The following is a 25,673-nucleotide window of genomic DNA, read 5'->3' on the forward strand; positions in this document are numbered from 1 at the left end:
TTTTTGTGGTGGTGGTGGTTGGTGAGACCCCCCCCCCCACCACCACCACCACCACCATGTCCCCACCCACCACCCACCCCCACACTCACTCTCTCTCACTCGGTCTCTCTCTCTCTATCCACCCCCTCCTCCCCTTTCTGTATCCTCCAGTTCCCCCTCCTCCTCCTCCTCCATTCCGCTCCCCCTCCTCGCTGGTCCCAGTCTTGAGGACTCGCTCGTGAAACGGGAGAAATAAACAGATACGGAGCAGAGGGAAAAAAGAGGACCGAGGGAGTGATAGCGTGCAAGAATTCAAGGCATATCCTCCCACCCCCTTCCCCCCCTTGAACAAGGCTCCATCTTCATCACCTCAGTATTCTCTTTAATGGATAGAAATTATCCTGGTACTGGATTCGGTGATTTGGGCGCTGGTACGGGATGGAGTTACGAGCGATCGGCGAAAGCAAGGTAAGCGTTTGCTGCCCCGTGCATGAGCAGCCCAGACTACGCTGAATGCATAAATATGCTTAGCTTGCTCTAACAATGCCCATGCCGATAGAGGCACCGCGATCCACGCTCCCTCCGTCGCTCCCACCGCATTCGCACCCGGTCGACACGGCGGCTGTTACATTGTTTGCATCTCGCAGGTATACGGATCCGTATTGTCATTAACAGGGGGGGGGGGGGGGGGAAGCGGGTGTCTCGAAAACGCAAGGAATGCGATCGAGGGGGTTAACACATGACACGGAAGGTATACCCAGACAGAGGAGAGGAGGGCGAAAAGAGGGGGATGGGTCGGTGGATGCCGCTTGCAAAACGTATGATCAAATATGAAAGAACAATATTAGATATGGTTATTGCGCTGGAATTCACCCACCCCCAACCCCCCCATTTAACGCACGGCCACATACGTGTTTGAGTAAGGCTTTGGCACAACGACCCTGATTTCATGCCTTCAGATGCGATTGATTGGTGGCTCAGTAATTAGCAGTACAAATCAAATACATTTGGCAGTGCGATGCACAAGAGCTACTGCACTCTCGGCAGCTGGCTGGTGTCGTTACTGTAGCTAGTAGCTCACTGTCTCGCATCCTACGTGTTTTATGACGGAAACATTACGGCGTCGAGTCTGCTTTCTCGTCCCATTAAATGACATTTGTGGTTTTGATATCGATGTGGACGAATCGATCCGCGGCACGCACATGCATTATTGAATGTTTATATGTGAAATGCATCATGCCCTTCCTCTCGTGCATCATGTAATTACAGAAGGCACATATGCAAATAAGAGCAAGTTACATTAAAACAATCCGCAGTCGCTAGGTATGTTTATGTTGCATGATTATTACCCCTAATAAACAGGAAAACGACAAGCTTTCTGAGTCAACGTTACATTATGGCACTTTGTCATGACACGTGTGACTGGGCTTGTATTAGTTACGGGAACATTAATTGCTCTTATTATTATTACTATTATATGATATGACAGGACCACTCCAGGCGTAACACCATGGCGTTACACGTGTTAACGTTGTTAGGTGTGGGGCAGACACACATCATATAATGCTAATTACTTACATTCCACGTTAGCATCCGGCTAGCACTAGCAGTCTCCCCTGGTTATTCTAAAAGCACCTTTATTAAACCGCTGGTGATTCTGCACATTTTATTGACACACCAAGGCGTCCCCGGGACATGTAAAGCGCATATGCATTCTTTATTTTTTGATTAAAATTGAGGAATGGATAAATTTGACTTGAAAATAGTTCGCTCGTTTTAAGATTAGCCCTGGCTAATTACCGATAAAGACAGCCATAGATGGAGTCATAAGCTAGCTGCCGTCTACGGTCACACCGCTGGCTAGCGACTAGCTAGAGGCTAGCTATCAGACGGGGAGACCGATTGGTTTTCCTCCCGCTCCCGCAGATTCCATATGCTTCTTTACATTACAGCAGCCGTCGATTCGGTCTATTAAAGCAAACGTTTACGTTCATGTGCATTGTCAAAACGCTGGGCCCGTTCTAGCTATGTTGCATTAGCTACACCTCAGACTCGACCCAGCTACACATTTCTAGTCTCCTTGACAACCGAATCAATCTCGCTACAGTCTGGAGTCCTGTGTGGGGACTAGTTCATGCCATGTGCATCCCCTGCCTGCAAAATTCACTTTCATTTCTCATTTGGTAAAAGCATCGTGGCAGTGGATTTATATTCCGAGAACGTTTATGTTCCCTGATATCTTTCCCCTGATGAGGCAGGGGGAAATAAAACAAGAGCGATCCATTGTAAACGTGTATGCACTTTATTAGGACCATGTTGATCAATTTGAGCACGTGTCTGTCTTGTCTTAGGTTTAACAATTTGTGTTAGATTTAACCCATTAGGCCTTTGTCGATTGCCCGTGGATGCTCTTACATAGTAACTGAACTCTCACACACACGCACACACGCACACTAAAAACACACACACACACACACACACACACACACACACACACACACACACACACACACACACACACACACACACACACACACACACACACACACACACACACACACACACACACACACACACACACTCTTATCTCTTTTAGCCACTTGAAGATTATACATTTTCTTCATATCCTGTTCGTAACCAGAAAGCATCAATACCTTAAGGGGGTTTCTCACATCGTATACTTTAACTGTATACATGCCTCTTTATGATGTGAGGCGTTAACCCTACCATTAAGTATTTAAAAAAATCATAAAGTGTAAAATCTCTGCAGTATAATTTGTAAGCCAGAAGTCTGGCCAATTCTAATGGAAAATGCCTATGCATGAATAGATATTCAATCCCAGGTTAGCTGTATTATAGTTTCTACTGCTGATTCAATTTAATGCTCACCATGTCACATTACAAAGTCAACACGGAGTCAGACAGTGAAATATGAACACACACACACACACACACACACACACACACACACACACACACACACACACACACACACACACACACACACACACGGTTATAGGTATTTCAGACACATTGGATTATACAGCTTGATTACCCTTTCAAGCATGCACAGTCAAACAAACTGAGACCACCAAGAAACATTACAATTGAGTCAAAAAGGTCCAAATTAATTATTGGAACTGCCGTCTATCAAAAGGGCCTACAGCGTGGAGAGCAATGGAGTGCATTCGGAAATACACTGTATTAGGAGCTCATTTATAAGAGGACTCAGAAATCACGTAATCAACTTAAATTTAAATGTCACGGCTAGTCCAACTCCGGCTGATTCTCAGGTAGAGGCTTGGGATCGCTGTTGATTGGACTGTGCTAGTAGAGAGAGGAGGGGGGGAACGCAAGCCATAAAAACGCAGTACCTGAAATGATGGACCACTTCTCACGAGACTGGGGAAGTGCTCAGTACTCAGACAGAGGCGGGCCATAGGGGCTCGTTCAGTCCAACCCCACACCGCCTCACACCCAGCAAAAGGCTGAGTCACGAGAGCCGTGCGCCCCTCGTTCTGTCACTATGCCTGACTTAACGGCCCAAGATGTGGCCAACACTTACGACCCAACAAACATACAAAGACACCTGTTCTCTGGTACAAACACCAACAAACAAGCAGCAAACATAGGATGAAATGGTGCTGGTTTAACCTCAATTTAATAGCCAACCATTATGGTGCTTTTACTGATTTATGCTTGAATAGTGATGAAATGATAACCCGATTTATCAGTCAGATAAGATTAGTCGATTTAATCATTCACCGAGTGAAAATATGAAACGCTTGCTGTTTATAGCAGCAGAAATGCAAATAATTAATACTTCATGTTATACATTCTAGTCAATTACGTAGGACTAGGTCATTTCTGTAGATTTGGTCCATCACTTATAATTGTCATTTTAAATTATGTGATTAATTTAATACATAATAATAATGAATAGGTTATCTTGCTGTACCCCCATGCTTGGAATGCATTTGTTACACTAAACTGTGCGGTTGTCCAACTAATCAATTAATTAAAATAACATCTGCATGATTTTAATTCAGAACCCAAACTCTAACCATGACAAATTGCACCTGTTATAAATTGATACATAAACCTAAAGACTAAATCACCAAATGTGAACCTCTCAAAAATCAATATAAATATTTAGCATATTCTATTAGCTTTCAATGACAATGGTTGGATGTGATTCTTTTCATATTTCTCCTTTCTTTTAATTCGTTTTATTGTTTGAAGTCAATAAATACCTATTATTGAAGCTTGTATGTTGGTTAGAAGGGCAATCCATCACCTGAACCTGAGGGAGCTATTGTGTCATGGAAGGTACTTCGCTCAGGAATCAAGATTTGTATCTGAAATGTATGTGGGTATAGCAAAGCTGTGGATTCTCTGTTTTCCATCTATTCATATGCTCAATACATCCCTCAGCTCTCATCGCTCATCTGACAATATAATGTTTAATATTCCGCACAATGACTTTGTCGATAGAATTATAGCAATTGCTGTTATAGAGGAAAAAAGAGCTCTGATGAAGTGGCTTTTTGCTTGATCTACAGTGTGCTCTCCCCTTCGCGAAGCAGCACACGCACACAGATCAATCTTGGACCATTGTCAGTTCTGTAGCTCTGGTATTGTCATCGTTATACCAAGGGACTCTCTCCCGATTCTCCGCCTGCCTCATACGACAATTTACCGGTCACCTTTTGAAAGCGTTTTCGTTAAGAGGGAAAAATGACTTGAACATATATTTATAAAAATACCTTTGTCCACCTTTACCCACACCTTCGTCACTGAGACTTCACTTGAGACTCAATAGCCCCCCCCCCCCCCCCCCTCACAACATGGGGCTCTCTGGTCAATTATGATTTTCATTTGGGATTGGGTATTGATCCGGCTTAAAATGTGAACCCTGTTTTTCTGTGTGTCCCCCCCCCCCCCCCCCCCCCCCTTCAGCCTGGTGTACGGCAGCTCCAGGTCCTCCCACCCCGACTCAGAGCTGCTCCACCGCCAGGCCTACGGCAGCCCCCACCCCCTGCAGGGCTATGCAACCAATCACCATCCAGGGAGCGGGGGACAGGGCGGAGCCTGGGGGGCAGCTGGGCGGAGCCTAGGTGAGGCCTGATAAAAGTGTGCGCTTCGTCCGTAGAAATAACAGGTCTGGTTCCTAAGTGGTTGCCTGGTAACAGCCGGTATGGGGCTGGTGAATCCAAAGGGTTCAATTTTCATTCTATGTTGCCGGAGACGTACATTAGCCGTCAATCACAACGTAGCGTGTTCCAAGACGAAAACATCTTTTGTTGAACTGGAAGTATTTTTGTATGCGCCTTTTATAGATTATAAAAAATAAAGTGCATAACGACAAAGGGCTCTTACACATCATGTGCCACATTTCATCTTTCTTTTTATATTCAAACACCTACTTAGCACAATGAGAAGCTATAACGATATTGAAGAATTCTGTTTTATAACGCCTATTCCAAATCGTATATGGAGCGTGGAGATATTATCCGTCTCTAAAGATGTCTTGTTTGTTCTCGGCTGAGCTTGGACCGTTGTACTCCTCCCTCACCCGGACTCCTTCTTGACGTTCCTCGTGGTTCTTGGGATGTGCCCCCCCAGGGTTGATTCTTCTTGACTTTCCTCGTGGTTCTTGGGATGTGCTCCCCCAGGGTTGTCGGGACTTTTTGACGCCGGCCTTCACCACCATGGCAGCCCCTCGGGTCACGACCCGTCCGTCATGAACCTGATCTCGGCCCTGGAGTCCCGGGGCCCCCAGCCCCCGCCCTCTGCCTCCTCGCTCCTGTCCCAGTTCCGGACTCCGTCCTGGCAGTCTGGTGAGTGGGCGTTCGCTCGGGAAAACATGGCCGTCGGGTTTTTTTTGGTTTGTTCAAATAATCCCAATATGTTATTAAAAATAAACCAGTGCATGTGTGGTAAGATAATGGCCTTGTGGGCCTGCAGTCCGAGGTTATTCATGTCGACAACAGGCTGAACAATGGGCTGAAATTGTATGAAATTGTTGAAACCAACAAAGCGATGTCCTTACAAAACGATAAAATACAGCGCTCAGTGCACGTAGCTTTAGTTGTGGAGAAGCTATGGTTGCTTTGCAACAGTAAGAAAGGGAATAAAGGCTCTACTTTAACCAAAAGGCAGTGCATTGTGCATCACGGTTTACAGCCTGCAGAAGTTATTGTGGGACTGGCTCCAGAGCCTGGTCAATCTTTGCAGATATTGAAGATTGAAGATTTATTATAATCAAGTGAATATAACATAACATGACGATGTTATTATTATTATTATTAACATAAGGTATGGCGTGTGTATTCAATCTAGTCAGTGATGCAAGTGTGTGCGTACGTAAAAGTGTATGGGTGTAGTTGTTGTCAGGTGTAAACATACCTAGGATACAACTAAACCAACAGACCAAAGGAACAAACAATAAGGGGTGTCTCCCACACGAGAACCACCCTGACACTGGGCTCACAGGTCTACTTAAATAAGCCCAGCTCAGGTGTTGTCAATGAGCTCGTTAGGCTCCCCTCGTTAGGGTCGTGACAGTAACATATTGATTACTGGTTGCTGGGATGTTTACCTAGTTGAAGACTGGAACACAGTTGTTACAACTCCCACTGGGGTAGCAGGGGAGGTAACGGGTGTTACAATTAACCGGGTTATGGGCGTAGATGAAGAAACAATTGGTGAGTGAAACAATAAAGGAACGACAACAGCAACGGATAAGGTTGAACATAGGTTTAATGGGGCTGATTGCCAAAAACACAACAGCAACATACGACAAAGCCAGCGGGCCTTGGGATTTGAGTGTTGCCAAAGAAAAGAACCCAACAAAACAAGCTAAGCTAACAGCTAATACAGCGGACCACACGTCCGCTAACCTAACTAAACTTAGCCAGAAGTACAGTGGGTAGCAACACTCCTAGCCTAGTGTTACTAACAAAGAAGAGCACTACGTGTAAATGTATAGAGGCCTCTTTCTTACCTGTCCCAAGACCGCAAGGTAACCACAAAGACAAAAGAAACATGGGGGAACTAACAAAGGGGCTCACAATAGGTGCAAGCAGGGTGAGAAAGGAAAACTAGGGGACAATATATGTTTATCTCTTAGATATGTATATAATTAAAATGCTCTAACCATGCCACAGCAAAACCAGTCCCCGAACCAGAAACGGGACAAAAAGTTAAACTGGCTTTTATGTGACTGACCCACTGCAGTTGGCGTCGACCCCCCCCTGACCCCCCCCCTCTCCCCCTCTGTCCTCCAGCCATGCACACGCCGGCCCCCGCTGAGCTCTTCATCTCGGGGTCCCTCCCCGGCTCGGGCTCCTTCCCGTCGTCCTCCGCCCTCTCGGCCTATCAGCACCCGGCGCCCTTCTCGGGGCGCTCCTTCACCCCCTCGCTCTCCCTCCAGGACACGCCCACCTTCAGCCCCACGTCCAACGGCCTGCTGTCCCCCCACGACCCCCTGCTCCACATCAAGCCCCCCCCGCAGCCCGGCCTGGGCTTCGACCGCCTGCTGTCCTCGCAGAGCGCCTCGGCCTACCGGGGGGGCGGCCAGGAGCCGCCGGGGCCCCCCCAGTCCCAGGGCCCCTCGGGGCCCCCGGGCCGCCACCTCTCCAGCGCCCAGTTCAACCTGCTGTCCTCCCAGCTGCAGGACCAGTCGTCCCAGCTCTACAACACCTCCATGTTCTCGTCGGGGCCGCCCCCGCCCCAGGCCCCGCCCCCTCAGGAGCGCGCCGTCCCGCGGCAGGACAGCGTGATCAAGCACTACCAGCGCTCCTCGGCGGCGCAGGCCCAGCTGCAGAGCCCGGGGCCCCACCCCCTGCAGCACTACCTGAGCTGCGGGGGCCCCCCGGGCTACCAGCAGCTCTCGGGCCACCACCACCGGCACGCCGCGGTGTCCTGCAGCCCCCTCGGGGAGCTCAGCCCCTCCTCAGACCCCAAGCCCTCGTCGCGGGGCGAGGCGCAGGCCTACCGCCCCGCCGTCCCGGCCCCCTACGCCCCCGCCCCCTCCGCCCCCAGCTCCGCCCCCTCCTCCGCCGCCGCCGCCGCGGGCGCCAAGCCGACCAAGAGCTCCGGCTCCAGCAGCGGGTACTCCTCCTCGGGGTCGGCCTCGTCCCGCACGCCCCACACGCCCCCCTCCGCCTCCTCTACCTCGTCATCCTCCTCCTCAGCCTCCGGCGGCGGCGGCGGCGGCGGCGGCGGCTCCAACGCGTCGGCGCCCTCGCGCCAACAGCCCTCGTCGCAGTCGGTGCCGCCTCCCCCCCCCCCGCCGCCGCCCCCTCCCGTGGTTTCCTCCACTCCGGTCCAGCAGGCGGCGCCCAAGCCCTGCCTCTCTGCGTACGGCTCCCCCGTCACGGCGGTGAAGCCCAGCGCCGGCCTGCAGGGCCAGACCCCCCCCCAGCAGCAGCAGCAGCAGCAGCAGGCCCAGTCCTACTCCCCTAACCAGCCCCCCTCTGCACACATTGCACAGCCCTACGGGGGCTTCAACTCACCGCAGGCCCAGGACCTGAGCTCAGGGCCGCTGCCCTCTGGCGGGAAGGGCTACGGCGGCCTGGGGCCCGGCGGACGCTCGTTCTCGGCGGAGGTGGTCTACGGGGCCGAGTCCAGCTACGGCTCCCTGCAGGGCTCCCTGGGCGGCGCGGGGAGCCCGTCCCTGGGCTACGGCGGGGCGGGGGCCTCATCAGGGAGCGGCGTCGCGGGGCCCGGCGCGGCGTCGTCGGCCGGGGGCGTGTCCTCGGGGTCGGGGGGCGGGGGTCCCTCGGGGGGCAACGGGGGCTCTTACCACATCCCCGACTCCAGCCCCTCCCCCTCCAGCAACTCGGCCATCGTCCGGCCCGGCCTGCACTCGCCCGTCCCCCCGCGACCGGCGCAGTCCCCGGGGGGCGCCGGCGGCGGCAACAAATACCTGTCGTCGGTCCTCTCCCCGGCGTTCATGTCCTCGCCGCAGGGCTACCCGGACGGCCGAGCGGCTCAGAGCCAGTCGTACCACCCCTCCTCCTCCTCCTCGTCCAAGGCCAAGGCCGAGGCCGACCTGCTGGGGGTCGACCGGCCCCACGAGGAGGAGGACGAGGACGAGGACGACTTCCTCATCCAGCACTTACTGCACGCCCAGAGCCCCGTGCCGCACCCCTCCCAGCACCACGCCCACCCGCCCCCCGGCCAGCCCGCGGCCCAGGCCCGGGACGGCGGCTCCAAGGCCTACGACATGAACAAGGCATCGGAGGAGCGCTACCACCTGCAGAGCGTCATCCGCACCAACAGCGCCCCCGGCGGCGGCGGCGGCGGCCTGGACGGCCAGGTGGAGATGTCGCTGAAGAAGCAGCACCAGCAGACCAAGTCGGAGCAGAGTCGCGTCGGGGCGGACCCCCACCCGCACTCGAACCCCCACGCTCACGGCGGCCACCCCCAGCACCACCAGCAGCAGCAGCAGCACGAGGGCATGGGCTCGGTGGTGCACTACGGCCGGGGGGACCCCTACTCACAGCACTCGCAGCACCCCCACCACGGCCCTCACGTGTCGGCGCACCCCCCCCAGCAGCAGCACCCCCAGCAGCACCCCCAGCAGCAGCACTCACAGCACCCGTCGCAGCACCCATCGCGGCACCCCCAGCACCCCCAGCACGGCCTGCCGCACCCCCACGCCCACCCCCACCCCAGGGAGCTGAAGAAGGGCCCCGACGCGGGCGAGCTGCCCTACCTGCGCAAGACGCCCGACGCGCAGCAGCAGCAGCAGCAGCAGCAGCAGCAGGCGCGGCAGGGCCAGGCCTCCATGTCCCTGATGGACGCGCCCGCCGACCAGCCCGTGCCGTCGCACATGCTGCAGTCCGTGCTCTCCCACACCGCGCGCACCAAGATGGACCCCCAGCAGGCCATGATGGGCTCCGGCGGCGGCGGCGGGGGGAGCTCGGGGGTGGACCCCCACCCCCAGAGCCAGTCCTCCCAGCTGCAGCTCCAGCTCCAGTCCCACGCCATGGAGGCCCACTACGGCCGGGGGCCCCAGGCGAGGGACCAGGGCCCCGGCGGGCAGAACTCGGTGTCGCCGCTGGACATGCTGGAGCGCTCGCTCTCCCGTACCAACAGCAGGGACAGCGGCGCCCTGCCCGAGAGGGGCGGCGGGCTGGGGGGGGGCGTGTCCGTCGGGGGAGGGGGGGAAGGCGCCACCAGAGAGAGACACCGACAGCAGCAGCAGCAGCAGCAGCAGCAGCACCGGCTCCCCGCGCACCTCCACCCCCAGCAGACGGCCTCAGACCTCCACGACTTCCTCTCCGAGCCCGACATGATGTCGGCGCCGTCGCACCTCCACCACCTCGGCGGGCAGCAGCAGCAGCAGTCCCACGGCCAACACAACGCCCATCACCAGCCCCAGGCCCACGCCCACCACCAGCTCTCGCACCCCCACGTGGGCCACGCGCACGCCCACCAGCTGGCCGCCAACATGGCAACGTCTCAGCAGCAGCAGCAGCAGCAGCAGCAGGCCCAACCGCGGGAGCCGGAGCCACAGCTGGCACATTCCCAGTTAGATCAGCTTAAAGAGCACCAGTTTGACACTGGGAGCCCCGTGGGCAAAGCAGGACCCAATCAGACTCAGCAGCAGCAGCAGCAGCAACAGAGGTTCGTACCGCTCACCTCCATCTGCTTCCCGGACTCTCTCCTCCAGGATGAAGACCGGTCCTTTTTCCCCGGGATGGAGGACATGTTTTGCTCGGAGGATTACAAGTCGAGCTGCGCCGGGGACTCCGGAGCGGGCCAGGGCGTCCAGGAGGGCATCGCCCAGGGTCGGGGGCAGGGCCAGGAGGCCATGAAGGCGTCAGGGGGCGGGTATGACATGATGGGTCACCACGGCGACCAGGGCTACGGACAGTACTGCCACGGCCTCCCGGAGACGGGCAACGGAGGCATGCACTTGGACCTGGACGCGCTGAAGAGCCACGAGCTGCCGTCCACCGTGAACACGGAGCAGCTCGGCCTGATCCAGTCGCAGGCCTCCGGCCTGGGCATGGCGGGCTCGGGCGTGCCCGGCGACGGCTCGGTGAACAAGATGATGGGAGCACTGCCGGGACTGGGCGGCGGCGGCGGCAACACGGGCCCCGGCGGCCTCACCTCGCCCATCTTCTGCTCGTCCCGGCCCAAGAAGCTCCTGAAGACCAGCTCCTTCCACCTGCTGAAGCAGCGCCGCGAGCCCCCCGCGGCGTCCAAGAAGAACTACGCGCAGGAGTACGAGTTCGAGGACGACGAGGACAAGGCGGACGTGCCCGCCGACATCCGGCTCAACAGCAGCCGCCGGCTGCCCGACATGCTGCCCGACCTGGTCTCCAGCTGCCGCAAGGCGGGCAGCGGGACCCCCGGCGGCAGCGGGCTGAGCCCCCTGATGGGCGACATGGAGTTCTGCCACCCCACCACCGGCGGTGGCGGCGGCGGCGGCTACGCGCCCATGGGCGCCCACCCGCCGCAGCTCCTCCCCCACGAGGGGCCCAAGAAGCGCGGGCGGAAGCCCACCAAGCCCAAGCGCGAGGGCCCCCCGCGGCCCCGAGGCCGGCCCCGCATCCGCCCGCTGCCCGAGCCGCCCTACTGCCGCGGCCTCCTGGGCGCCGCCGGCGGGGAGACCAAGAGGGGGCGGGGCCGGGGCCGCGGGCGGGGCCGGCGGGACGAGGGGATGCTGGAGATGCACCGGGACATGGCCAAGCCGCCGTGCCTGCCCTATCACCCACAGCAACAGCAACAACAACAACAACAACAACAGCAACAACAAGTACAGCAACACGCGCCGCAGCAGTTCCACCAGCAGATGCAGCACCAACACCTCCATCACCAGGCCGCCCCCCCGCCGCCGCCCCAGCTGCACCACCACCAACACCACCACCTCCATCAGCAGCAGCAGCAGCAGCAGCAGCAGCATCTCCCCTACCCGCACCACCAGCCGCCCCCCCAGCACCAACAGCATCCGCAGCACCAGGAGCCAATCCGACCCATCAAGGTGGGCCCAACCGCACCCACACATTGTTTGATGTTGTCCCTCCTCGTGGGCGGGTGACATCCTGCCTACTGTGTCAAATAGCGATGAAGGTGCAGAGTAGAACGACGTGAGGTGGTTTTGGTCGGTGTTCAGGGGGCTGTGGTTAGTTGTAGCCTTCGGTCATGACCTTCTGTGTTCCTATAGCCGTTGACGAAGCCCCCCCCCTGGCCCCTCCCTGTGTTCCCAGATCAAGCTGCCCATCGCATCCATGCCCTCGTCCGACGCCCTGCTGCGGACGGACTCGCTGTCCAGCAACGAGCCCGTGCTGTCCGACGGCTCGGTGGGCTCGGCGCCCTCGCTGGGCCTGAGCCCCGGGCCCCCCCCCAGCATGGACATGGGCAGGGCCGACCTGAACCCCAGCCACGAGAAGATGATGAAGCAGCAGCAGCAGCAGCAGCAGCAGCAGAAGGCTCCTGAGGTGAGCCACCGGGAGGAGGGATGTCACCGGGAACAACCCCTGTTTGGTGTCCACTCGGGGGGGGGGGGGGGGGGGGGGGTGTTTGATGGGTTTCCTGGGGGTTTTAAATGAACATAGCCCTACCAACCTGGGAGCCTTCTATGGGGAGTGTGTACGAGGTGGTACTGATGCTGATGCTGGTGATACGCCGATGTGTATTACGGCGGCAGAATAGACACGGGCCAATCATTAGCTGTGCCGCCATATGCTTATAATGTGGCAGAGCTTTCATCTGAGACAATTGGTGTCTAGGCGAAAGTCTGCACGCTTTTCAAGTGTCAATATAGTGGTAAGTTACACACCGCCTCGTATTATCTCTTTCTCTTCATTTGAAGAGGCTGGCGAATCGTCCTAGAAAAAAATGTTTTCTGGGAAATCGCAAATTAGTTTTTTTTTTTGTTTGAGCTGGCGCTCGGTGATGTGTGACCCAAGCCGCGAGTTTTCACATTTCTGCTGTCAAATTATACACAAACAGCAAAACAGCTTGAGACACGGGGAGCTGAGGAAATAATTATAAACGGGATGGGACAATATCTTTCTGTAATTCCGGCTGGTGATTTCAAACACTGCTAGAAGAATTGGTTCCTGCCTTCATTTGAACAATTGTTATGATAAAAAATAAGCTTGCTTTTGGTTATTACATTATCATATCGTATCATATAGAGTCTGCATAAATATCTACATATATGCATACACATAAAAAGTATATTTTCAACCTTTTAATCCAATCCTGATAGATAGCCCGACTGATGGCCACAATACAATTTCTTAACAATGGGTTCGGAGAACAGAGGCTACACCATTTGTAACTATTCACTGCAACACGTGAATAGTGCCACACTGGATATTCTTCTTCTTCTTCTTATCCCCCCCCAGTGGGGGGGGGGGGGAGTGATAAGAAGAATATCTAGGGTAGCACTGCTAGCATGCCACCAACGAAGTACACCCAAAATCACACATATATATATATGGTGTATATATATCCTATCTACCCCATTGTGTGTCTTCATTCTTCCTTTTGACCCCCCCCCCCCCCCCTCTGCCTCAGATGACCTGGGAGAGGGAGATGGATGAGGAACTGACCCCCGAAGCCTGGGCCACCATGCAGAAGCTCTCCAGCACGGTAAGCCCCCACACACACACACACACACACACACACACACACACACACACACACACACTCATCGACACACACTCATCGACACACACACACACACCACCCAATACACATTCACCACCAGCGCACAATAAACCCATACCTAACCTGCAGGGTCATCTATAATTCACACACTCACATATTCAAACTTGGCGAGGGGAGGGCAGGGTTCCCTCGAGGGAGGGGGGGCGGGGGGGGTGGACCTTATTTATATCCCGGGTGAACTTTAAGGTGGGAAAAAGGGGTTGAAATCGATCAAACGGAAAATCCTTCGGGTTGCAGCCATTTCCAAGCAGCTCGGAGCGTGGATCTAACGGAGATCTCCGTGACCCCACACGGCGGTTGCTGGTTCGGAACGCCGTATGTGTTGTTATGTTGTTTTGCTTTTCATTTGACGTTCTTTGACATACATTAGCGTTTCGGGCCGCCAATAGAGGGCGAGAGGGAGACTCTATAGTCCTGAGTGACAGTCCGCTTTCTCTGACTGACAAAAGGGGGAGAAAGGCAGAGAGGAGAGGAAGGCTGTTGCCAGGGTAGCTGTTGCCACGGTTACCCGATTTTTGATGGTGAGCCCTCAGCTGCCCCCTGCTGGCCGTGGAGTCGTATTACCGCTATTGTCAAGGGACCAAAATAACATCCGTAGCGCACATAACACCACATAACTGGAATATCCGTGGCAACATCAAGTGTGTAGTCGCATCTTATTGGATACATAGTCACATCTATCTCCATCTGCCATTTAGTATCTATCTCTGGGAAAAGTTTTGATATATTCTTCACACATACTCCACCATCAAACATACTGCGTTCTCTGTTTTACTTAGAGCTCTTAGCTGCCTTGACTTCTTTTGTTTATTTATCTGTTTTCTTGTCTACATATTCACCCTCTCCTGATAGTGGACTGTACTTTATACTTTGGCTGTACTGCGTGGCTGGTTTTTAGCCAGTCTAGGTAGCATTTGAGTGTTGCAGAGAGAGAGCATAAAACGGCAGAAGCGGGCAGGATTTGGAAAGTAAACAACTCGAAAAAAGCATTTACTCCCTCTCTGCTCCTGGGTTAGCTGTTCCTGTTGCACGCCAACACCTGTGGAGGAACTATTATAACGGCGTGTGCATGTGATTGACAGGCGAATTAGATTCCCTCCACCAATTAGGCATGAGATTCCCTAATTGGTTCGAAATAGGGTAAGGGTTAGTACTTAATGAACACAGCGCAATCCACTCACTAATACCTGACGGGCGGCCACAGCCTTTCTAACACAGGCCACTCCAACGATAGCTATTCGATGTGACCTGCAGCACCTTCTACCTGACTTCACAGTCTTATGATCGACAAACGTGATCCCATCGTACCATCGGTGTCATCCCTCATCTCTTACCCTCCGTGGCGTTCCCCTCCCTGCAGACGGAGGACAAGGCCCCCGAGCTGAAGCCCGGCTTCGTGGCGTCCTTCCTGGACTTCCTGAAGACGGGGAAGAAGCAGGGCTCGGGCCCCGAGGGCGACGACGACGACGACGACGAAGACGAAGACGACGAGGAGGAGGAAGACGAGGAGGACGCGGGCGGGGACCCCTGCTCCTCCCTGAAGGGGGGGATGCGCCCGCTGTCCACGCCGCCCCCTCCCTTACCCCTGGCCCCGCCGCCGTCGCAGCAGGAGCAGCAGCTCGCCGCCGCCGCCGAGTTCGGCGAGGCGGGCGGAGCATCTGCCGGCAACGGTGACGGCGACGGCGACGACGGGGACGACGGAGACGAGGAGGCGGGCTCGCTGGGCCTCGGCGGCTGCCCGAGCCCGGGCAAGCGTCTGGACGAGGAGCTGAAGAGGAACCTGGAGACGCTGCCCTCCTTCTCGTCGGACGAGGAGGACTCGGTCAGCAAGAACCAGGACCTGCAGAAGAGCATCTCCTCGGCCATCTCGGCGCTCTACGACACGCCGCACTCGCTGGCCGCCGCCATGGCCGCCGCCGTGGCCGAGGCCCAGGCCCCGCCCAGCCCGCGGGCCCCGCCCCCGCTCAGCCCGCCCCTGCCCCCCACGCCGCCGCTGCTCACGCCGGCCAGCGCGGAGGAGGAGGTGACGGCCGTGACGGAGGAGGAGGAGGAGGAGGAGCGCCGGCGACGGCACCACCACCACCACCACCTGGACGCCCTGGAGGAGGAGCTGGAGGAGGAGATGGAGCAGCAGCAGCAGAGGGCGAGGGGCCCGGAGGAGAAGGAGGAGCAGCAGCAGGACGGGGAGCCGAGGGCCGCGCAGGGAGAGGGCCCCGACGAGGAGGAGACGATGAGGAGAAGAGGAGAGGAGGCCAGCATGGAGGAGGCCTGGAAGAGAGGCATGGAGGAGGAGGAGGAGGAGGAGAGGAGGCTGGCCGACTTCCACATGCTGGAGGTTCCTAAAGTTGAAGGTACTGTCTACACGTCTATCCGTCTTCCTGTCTGTCTGTCTCTATCAGTCTGTGTGTCCATCTAGCCAGCCTAACGACGAAGCCGTATGTACACTCAAAGGCTGATTATGGTTCCCCGTCGACGCAACGCAAGGGCCTGAAGTACGTCTCCCAAAAATTGTAACCTTTCGCCTTTCTGTGATCGGTCCGCTTATTAAAACCCGACGCAGAAACAAAGACAGGTTCCCGACTGTGTCGGAGCCTCTGCGCGGCCGTTGCATTGTGTCGACGTGGAACCATAACCGGGCCTTGAGCTCCGTCCCCTGTCGTCCGTACAGTAACAGTAACAGTACCACTGAGTGTGTCGCCGTCTCACGGTTACCAGGCAACTGATCAGCCTCTCTGCATCCTTGTTGCTCCCCCTCTCTCCGTCTCCCCTCCAGACTCCCCGTCCGCCCCCCCAGTGCTGGCGCCCGTCCCTCCCTCCCCCTCCCTCTCCCCGCCAGCTGCCTTGCCGGTTCCCCCGGCCCCCCCCAGGCCTGACGAAGAGGAGGAGGAGGAAGAGGAGGAGGAGGAGGATGAGGAGGACGAGGACGAGGAAGAGGTGGACGGCGAGCCCGGTTCCTCCTCCCCCACCGACGGGTCCCGCGGGCCGGTCCGCAGGGTCCCGCCCCCTCCCCCCCCCACCGCCGCCGCCAACTCCGCCCCCTTGGCCGCCAACGCCGCCGCCGCCGCCGCCGTGGCGGGCTCCTCCCCGCCCCCCTCGGCCTCCCCCCCGGCCGGGGCCACCTCCCCCCTCTCCGTCCCGCCGGCGGCCGCCTCCGTGCCCCCCCCCTCCGCCACGCCGCCCCCCTCCTCCTCGGAGCAGGACCACGACCACGAGCAGGAGGCGGAGCTCGACCCGGAGGCCGACGCCCCCGAGCCGGACGAGGAAGAGGACCGCAACGACGAAGACGAGGACGAAGAGGCGGCGGCCGACGTCGCCGCCGCCGCCGCCGGCCGTCCCGCGGTCGACCGCCCGCCGCCCGCCTCGCCCTCGGCCTCCTCCTCCTCCTCCTCGGCCTCTTCGTCGGCGGCGTCGTCGCCGTCGCCGCCCCCGTCCCCGCCCACGCCGGAGGAGGAGCCCCCGGCATCCCAGCGGCTCACCTCGCTGCACCTCGCCAAGAAGCAGGCGGACGCCGCCATCGCCGGGGAGAGCGAGGAGGAGGACAGCGAGAGCGGCGGCGAGGGGATCTTCCGGGAGCGCGACGAGTTCGTGGTGCGCACCGAGGACATCGGCACGCTCAAGGTAGGCGGGGGCGCCCGGAACAAACTGGAGAGGGGCCGGCCCACTGGCGCGCCCGTAGAGCGCGTGCAGGGCGGGGCGATACGACCAAAACATCATACCCCCATACAGGTCCTTCATATCCCGATCACGATATATATCACGATATATATCACGATATATATCACGGTATATATCACGATATATATCACGATATATATCACGATATATATCGTGATATATATCACGATATATATCACGATCTAGCACATTTTCTGTAATTCAATGAATAAATAGTTTATATAAAGTGACCACATGGACAGGCCTATTTCGTAGCCCCTCTTTTAGCTACGAGCTCACTTTGTCTAGGCTGGTCGTCGGAGTCCTTCTCCTGCTCAGAGTTGTCCCGTTCACTCTCCTCCATGTTTGTTTGTGTTGCCTTCGTGTGCCGTGTGGGAGAATGTAAAGCGTCGTCCAAATGACGTAAAATATTACCGTAAAGAGTGTGATCTGCGACAAGACGATGTAAACGATAGAGCATAATATGAAACGATAGACATTTTTATATCATCACACGATATATATCGTCGTATCGCCCAGCCCCGTACCATATAGGCTCCGCCCTCCCCTCTATCTCCCATGCCTCTATATCTCGCTCTAACCAAGCACAAAAAATGCAAAAAAGAAAGAAAGAAAGACGGAAGACGGCCGTCTTTTAGAAGACGGTTTCAGCCAAAGCGTCACACAGTTTCCTCCACACACTCAAACACCGACGGCGGAGTCCTCCATGCGAGGAGCTAGATCGTCGGGAGCAGTCAGTCCAACAGTGTAATACTGTTGTATACCAGTAAACCTTTTATATTTTCATCAGTGGTCACCCTGCTGGTGCCAGTGAAGACACTTTTATTAGTACTTTAATTGCTTTTCAACTCCACTTACTTCCATCAGGTTTAGGGGTATGCAGTCAGAAACTTAAATTGACATTACCTGCTGACCCAATTGCAAAATGAACCATTTAATAGCACGCATTTAACCCGCAGAGGGCCATTTGAATCCACATTCACACTGGATGCTGCGTCTTTAAAACATTGAAGTTCAGATTTGGATCAGGATCAAATCCCTCCATATCACTGCTATGTATTTTGCTGCCAAGTTGACTTACAGCTATTTTGTGTGTGTGTGTGTGTGTGTGTGTGTGTGTGTGTGTGTGTCTGTGTGTGTGTCTGTGTGTGTGTGTGCCTGTGTGTGTGTCTGTGTCTGTGTGTGTGTGCGTGTGTGTCTGTGTCTGTGTGTGTGTGTGTGTGTGTGTGTCTGTGTGCGTGTGTGTCTGTGTGTGTGTGTGTGTGCGTGTATGTGTGTGTGTGTGTGTGTCTCCCAGCTGGCTTTGCAGACTGGCCGTGAGCCTCCACCCATCTGGAGGGTGCAGAAGGCCCTGCTGCAGAAATTCAGCCCTGAGATCAAAGACGGACAGCGTCAGTTCTGTGCCACCAGCAACGTGAGTAACCGCGCTGGGCTTTGACTGGCAGCCGTCCGTTCCCCCACGCCGTGAAGCACTGTACGCTGCCGCTGCTCTCCTAAAGGGAATGATCATTCTTCCATAAGCCTCTTTCAAATACTGCAAAATAACAGGTGTTTCGTTATGCTCATAGATACAGCGTTTGAGATGCACCTGGTATTGGATTGAATATGTACTTTTTAATATGTAATTTCAGAAAAAATTGCAGGGTAAACCCTGCAATTTTTTCTGAAATTACATATTAAAAAATTCTGAAAATTACGTCTTCAATACGTCTTTAGTAACGTATTACAGTCTTCAGGCTGATACATGTTCTCTGTAGCTTCTTGGGTTCTTTGGGCGGTTGCCAGGGTGTTCTCGTCGGTTGCTAGGATGTTCTGGGTGGTGTCTATTGTGTTCTCTTTGGGTCTTTATCTTGTTCTAGGTGGTTCCTGGGATTTAATTAGGTGGTTGCTAGGGTGTTTCAGATAGTTGCTAGGGTGTGCTAGGTGGTTGCTATGGTGCTCTGGTGTGGATATTGCTGGGATATTTCTTTTTATAGTGTTCTTGGTTGAAAGGTATAATCGTTTAAAAAGTATGAATATTACGATTGGAGTCAATGTATAGGCCGTTTGTACAGTAAGGTAGTCAGTAGAGTATGAATTTCTCATATAAAGTATGAAGTATGTTTTCAACAGATTTATAGATTTCAGTGTGTGCTTGTGGAGAACATTTAACGTTGCTCTTGTAAAAAGTGTTAATACCATTGCTTAGAAAATTCCAGAACAGAGAACAATCCTGTGTGTATATGGGAGTTGAGGGTTTAAAGTTGAATTACTTTGAAAGTATAAATAGTATAAATGTTTTGATACATTTCCATACAGGTTTTGATAGGAAGGTAGTACATAACGTTGTAATTATTTTTCTATTCGTAAAGTATGAAGGAGGAGTTTAGTAGGTAATTCTTAGAAGAATATCAAAATAAAAGTATGCCAGGGAGGTATAAAAAGCAGGAAAGTAGTTTTAAAAAACAACCAGGAAACACGATCACCAAACTGTTGTTTCAGTACAAACTAAGGTCAGTCATTTATCATCAAGACTCACGATGCGTGTGTCTCAAATACAGAGCAGTAATTAATTCTTCTCTCTATCTCCCCTCCTGCAGTACCTTGGCTACTTTGGCGACGCCAAAATGCGGTACCAACGGTTATACGTGAAGTTCTTGGAGAACGTCAACAAGAAGGACTATGTGCGCGTGTGCTCCAGGAAGCCGTGGCACAGAGCAGGTCTCACACTGAGGTGAGAACAACACAACGACCACACCGCCGTGGCTCGGCTCCTCTCATGCACCCGGGCTCCGGGTAGCAGACTGAACGTGAAAATCATCAGCCTCTTCTGACGCCTCAAGTGGGCGTGTCCAACTGGATGAGTGACACGGCCACTTGTGATGTCAGAAGAGGCTGATTTTCAAAACAGCTTGTAATGGCTTATCACACGCACACCTGGTGGTACAATATGTCACCTTTAACATCACTTTTGAAAAAGGTCTGTCGGGAAAAACCGTGAACCTTTTGGATTATTAAAGATGAATTCTTATGAGTGTGCAAACCCGTCTTATCGCTGCTTGTTGACTGACGTGGGTCCCCTCCTCTCATTGGCAGACGGCAGTCCCTCCCCAAGCCCCCGCCCACGGCGCTCAGCCAGACCCCGCCCCGCGTGGAGCGGGACGAGCGGGAGCGACTCCGCGAGCGGGAGCAGAAGGAGCAGCGGGAGCGGGAGCAGAAGGAGAAGGAGGACAGGGAGAAGGAGGAGCAGGAGCAGCGGGAACGGGAGCGCAAGGCCCGGGAGCGGGAGGAGCGGGAGGAGAGGGAGCTGAGGGAACGGGAGCGCAAGGAGAAGGAGCGGGAACGCCGGGAGCGGGAGCAGAAGGAGAAGGAGCAGAAGGAGAAGAGGGAGAAGGAGAGGGACCACAGAGAGCGGGAGCAGAAGGAGAAGGAGCAGAGGGAGCGCGACCGGAAGGAGAAGGAGCAGAAGGAGAAGAAGGAGAAGGAGAAGGAGCGGTCGCTGAGGGAGAGGGAGAGGAAGGAGCGCGAGCAGCGGGAGAAGGAGAGGGAGAGGAAGGAGCGCGAGCAGAAGGAGAAGCTGGAGAAGGAGCGAGAGCGCCGCGAGAGGGAGAAGGAGCAGAAGGAGAAGGAGAGGCAGCGGGAGAGGAAGGAGAGGGAGGAGAGGGAGGAGCGGGAGAGGAAGAGGCAGGCCTCCCAGGAGAGGAAGAGCGTAGGAGGAGGAGGAGGGGAGCGCGGCAAGCCCAAGGGGGAGAAGAGGGAGGCGGAGAAGGTGACGGAGCGACCCTCCAGGGCCCGCGGGCTGAAGGACAAGGCCGAGCCCCCGCCCAAGAAGAGGAAGAAGTGGCTGAAGGAGGTGCCCTCCTCTTCCTCGGACTCCTCCTCCTCGGCCGACGGCGCCAGCGACGACGAAGGTCAGCAGGGAGCGAACGCACACACGCACACGCACGCACGCACGCACGCACGCACGCGCACGCACACACACACACACACACACAGACACAGACACACACACACACACACAGACGGGCTCCACTGTATCTCAACAGAACTCCCGCTGCTCGTATCCACACGTATTGATCACACAGGAAACAGGATCCTAAAGTATTGATCTGAAAGGTGAATTATTATACCACCCGGTGTGAGTGGGATGACCAAGAGAATCGAGCAAACGATGCTCGTCTATCCAGCGCTCATCAGGTGGACACGCCCACTGGTGACGTCACAAGAGGCCGATTTTCAAAAGGTCTTGTTACGGCACCTGGTGGTACAATGTGTCACCTTTAATGAGTATCTGGCACTTAACTTGTGTTTTATGTATTTAATAACGCGTGCATAGAACTAAGCTGTAATGTATCCCTTTGAAACGGCTGGTTTAAGACCATATATGGTCGAGGAAATGGCAGTAAACATGAAACAAATTCGTTCTCCTCAGGGTTTCTGGGTGAGGCCTTTTGTGAACCGGGTCGCGATGGTTTGGGGAACATTGATCTACTGGTCAGCTGACATCACTCGTGAGCACGTTTGTATTAAAGCCCCTCCCTCCTCCCCCCCCCCCAGGCGCGCTGCGCGGCGGGCTCAACAGCCGAGCCATGAGGGAGATGTACCGGAGCTACGTGGAGATGCTGGTCAGCACGGCTCTGGACCCCGACATGATCCAGGCCCTGGAGGACACGCACGGTGAGGGGGGGGGGACCATGTTGTAGAAAGCTCCTCCTGTCTGTGTGTTTGTGGTCATGCTTGTATGGTGTGTTGTGTCTGTGTGTTTCGTGTGCGTCGTTGTGTGTGTTTGTGTCTGGGTGTTTTGTGTGCGTTTGTGTGTGTGTGCGTGTGTTGATGTGTGTGTGTGCGTGACTCTGCGGCCCTGGATGTGAAACACTTGTTTTGTATTATTTAATCATGGCTGGGTTAGTTAGCTCGGTAGTTAGTTAGTTATTTAGTTAGTAACGTATTTCTTGGTTTATTTTTCTGTAATGTTCATTTAGCTACGTGTACTTCAGTTCATTTAGTTCTGTTTTAGCTTTGCTGAGTCCACTCTTCAGGTTAGTATGTTTGTGATGGCTTCTCCCTCGTTGGTTCTTATCCGTTGAGCCGCTGCCTGTTCCTCAGACGAGCTGTACCTCCCGCCCATGAGGAAGATCGACAGCCTGCTCAACGAGACGAAGAGGAGGCTGGTGAGAAGAGCGAACATGAACGCCCAGCACCAGGTAAACAAACAAGTGGGCTCCGGTTCACAGCTCTTTTCTACGGATTAAATGATTTAAGCATTAAAGTCAACTCTAACAAACACACACACGCACGTGTTGACCACACATCATGAGTACGGACGAGCGTCGGACGATTCAGAGCCCCTCAGTGTGTGAGCGCTGCGGTGTGAGCTCCCATTGGCCCGTCCTGACCTTGTCCCCGCCCCCTGCCTCGTCCCCAGGAGACCCTGCACGTGTTCCCCAAGATGACGGCCGACCCCCTGGACTCGGGCTCCATCAAGGTGCACCTGGGCGGGGAGGCCTACAACCGCAAGACCCTGAACCGCGTGAAGAGGAGCGCGCCCAAACCCCAGGTGAGACCCCCTCAAAGTCTTTATTGTCGCATTGAAGCTGCTAAGACGATCTGGGAGTTGTGACAACAGAAGAGCACAGAAGAGCGACCGGTTCTTAACCTCAACAACCAATTGAACGTCCCCCACCCCTCGCTGGTCCCGCCCTCCCGATGTTTCTCGGTCATTGTTGCATTCACGTACCTGTGATTGACAGGAAACATGGATCCCTCGCACCAATCCGGGGAGAGGTTCCCTGATTGGTCAGCTAAGCTAGCAGTTTCAAATCTAAAATGTGCTCATTCAGAGTCAGGTGTGCAGTCCACTAGAAGAGATGTTCTCAGAGCGTTTCCCGCTCTAATAGCTGACAGATGGTGATGGCACTTGTAACTTATGACACTCAAATAAAAGCTCTGGCACCTAAACTTCAACTCTTTTATAATTCCTATTTTATTTTGCTGCTTTTCTCGACTAAACTTATGCTGTCTTTCAATGCAACCAATCTGAGGGTGCGATTAAAATATGTTCACTGTGCGTCGCCGTCTTGTACAGATGTGACTTTGTACATCACATGGTATTGCGACTCTCCAGACTGACGGATCTATGTCTCTCCCTCTCGGTCTCTCTCCCAGGACCTCAAGCTGTCGACGGAGGCGTGCCGGGTGTACAGCCTCTACCACTCGCTCCACCACTACAAGTACCACACCTTCCTGCACTGCAAGAAGGAGGTAGGGAACCACCGGCCCAGCCGCCCGCGCACACTAGATCTCTGTCGGCCATTTCTGGAAATTTGGCTTCGGCTTCACAATAGAAAAAATAATTAATAAAAAAAAAAAAAAAAAAGTTAATTAACATTAATTTCACAGTACAAATGTACGAATGGCATGTTGATTTTGGTCCAGAATTTAAAAAAATATATAAAAATATTTGAATCCAAAAATAATATTATATAAAAAAAAATGCTATAAGTCCAGAATTATTACAATTTAACGTTCTTATTGCAGTAATCTCTCAATAAATTATCTTAAAGCTTCTCGGACGCTTCATATACAGCATCTCTCATTATGACATTCATAAATAATGAGGACAAAAATTATGACAAAATGGTCACGGGTCGACATGGAAATGTGCCGACCCTTAAACATTCCACCTTCACATCCCTCAAAGTCGCCTCGCTCCAAGCCACACGTGTTTTGAGTTTCTCCTCGATCGGCCACACGGTTGGGTAATCGCAATGCTGTGGAATGTCGGTAACAGTTGCACGAGAGACGGAGATCCCCGTCGTCGAAACCCCCTCGATCTCTCGCCTTAGAAACGGTATCATTAAAAGTGATTTACAACGTTCTCCCCGGCAACGTAAACCACCTCCCTATGGTTGCTACGCCGCCGCCCATTCACTGAGATCATGGAAACCTGAAACCTGTGTGACCATTTGCATACCAGGCAGAGACCTCCCCTAACCCCCCCCCCCCCGCCTAAGTCTAAACAGGATGTGAGCGTGTTTACTTCCCTCTGAATAAACCGATGACTTTCTGGAATCGAGACTCCAGTAGCCTCCACTCCCCAAACGGTTGCAGAATGTAAGCATGGCTCCCAGTGTCATAACCCCCGCAGCCCACCCCTTGTCGTCGTCCCCCCCCCCCCCCTGGTGAGTGGCGTCTAACCCTGCCCGTCGTCCGCCCCCTCCCGCAGACGGACAGCATCGAGCAGGCGGCGGAGGAGGACCCCGGCCAGGAGGAGGTGGTGCAGCAGTGCATGGCCAACCAGGGCTGGCTGGAGACCCTCTTCACCTCCTTCATGGAGCTGCTCACGCTGAGCGCGAAGGCCTGAGAGGTGGAGGAGGAGGAGGAGGAGGAAGAGGAGGTGGAGGTGGAGGTGGCGGAGTACGGCTTGTGAAAAGACATGAGCTCTCCCGATCCGATCCGGCAGTATTTATTGGATGGTGCAGGGCTCTCCCTGGCAGAGGAGTACGAGTATTAAAGAGGCCATGAACCGCTGACTCAGCAATTTTTTTTTGCGGACAATAAAAAAAAAAAATAGTGAATGTGTGATGACGAGTATCAGGCCCCGTACGAGGACCGCGGCGACTTCGGTTGGCACGATTTAAAAAAAAAAACGAAGAGATTTTTTTTTTTTTCCATTGTTGTTTGAGATGTGTATCGACAAATACACACACGCACGCATTCACACACACACACACACACACACAGACAGACACACAAGCAAATTCACACGCGCTCACACCGACACCAAGAAACCGACACATTTAAGCGCTATAAATATGTATTAATAACTATGGTTTGTATAATTTATACAAGGACATTTTTAAAAACTTAAAAAAAAACTAAAAAGGACCCTCCCGAATGTGGGATTGTTTGCTGTTATTATTTTTGAATAATAATGATAATGTTTTATTGCGGTGCGCATTAAATGAGCCGCCAGGCGCCTGCCAGACGTTGTCTAGCGGGTCAAGTAAAAAAAAAAAGAGACTGAAGATGGAAGAAGGGACATGAAGGGTCTCACAGGACTGCGAGGAATTCCCTCATTTCTGTCAGCTTTAATAAGAAAAAAGATTGAGGGGATAATGTATTTAAATCTATGCTATCTGTGTTCTTTATTTGTTTGTTCTCCAAAAGACGGTGACAGAGGAGAGAAAGCAAGGGATTTTTGTCTGGGAAAAAAAATAAAAAACTTAAATTGGCCGTCCATTTCTAAAAGAAAAGTATGGCGGTGGGATGATTTAAAAAGCGTTAAAAGTCTGTGTTTACAGTTTGTCCTTTTTATCTGTTTGTTGTCCATTATGATCATC

The 25,673-nt window shown here is 54.1% G+C and overlaps 1 protein-coding gene across 1 annotated transcript; it reads left to right on the top strand.

Annotated features, from left to right (window-relative positions):
* Positions 1–206: 206 nt before the first annotated feature.
* On the top strand, positions 207–24,727 carry prr12b (proline rich 12b). The gene is made up of 20 exons (XM_056606860.1): positions 207–447; positions 4,939–5,096; positions 5,655–5,819; positions 7,269–9,526; positions 9,596–11,980; positions 12,207–12,437; positions 13,525–13,599; positions 15,038–15,736; positions 15,800–16,028; positions 16,451–16,524; positions 16,750–16,885; positions 17,036–17,295; positions 18,650–18,766; positions 19,932–20,065; positions 20,428–21,242; positions 21,889–22,008; positions 22,438–22,535; positions 22,757–22,888; positions 23,497–23,592; positions 24,557–24,727. Exons 1-20 carry the CDS (start codon positions 365–367, stop codon positions 24,692–24,694), a joined length of 8,403 nt encoding a protein of 2,800 aa, XP_056462835.1. The 5' UTR covers positions 207–364; the 3' UTR covers positions 24,695–24,727.
* The last annotated feature ends 946 nt before the right edge of the window (positions 24,728–25,673 follow it).

This window comes from Gadus chalcogrammus, chromosome 2 (assembly GCF_026213295.1).
Source record: "Gadus chalcogrammus isolate NIFS_2021 chromosome 2, NIFS_Gcha_1.0, whole genome shotgun sequence".
In the NCBI taxonomy this organism is placed as follows: domain Eukaryota; kingdom Metazoa; phylum Chordata; class Actinopteri; order Gadiformes; family Gadidae; genus Gadus; species Gadus chalcogrammus.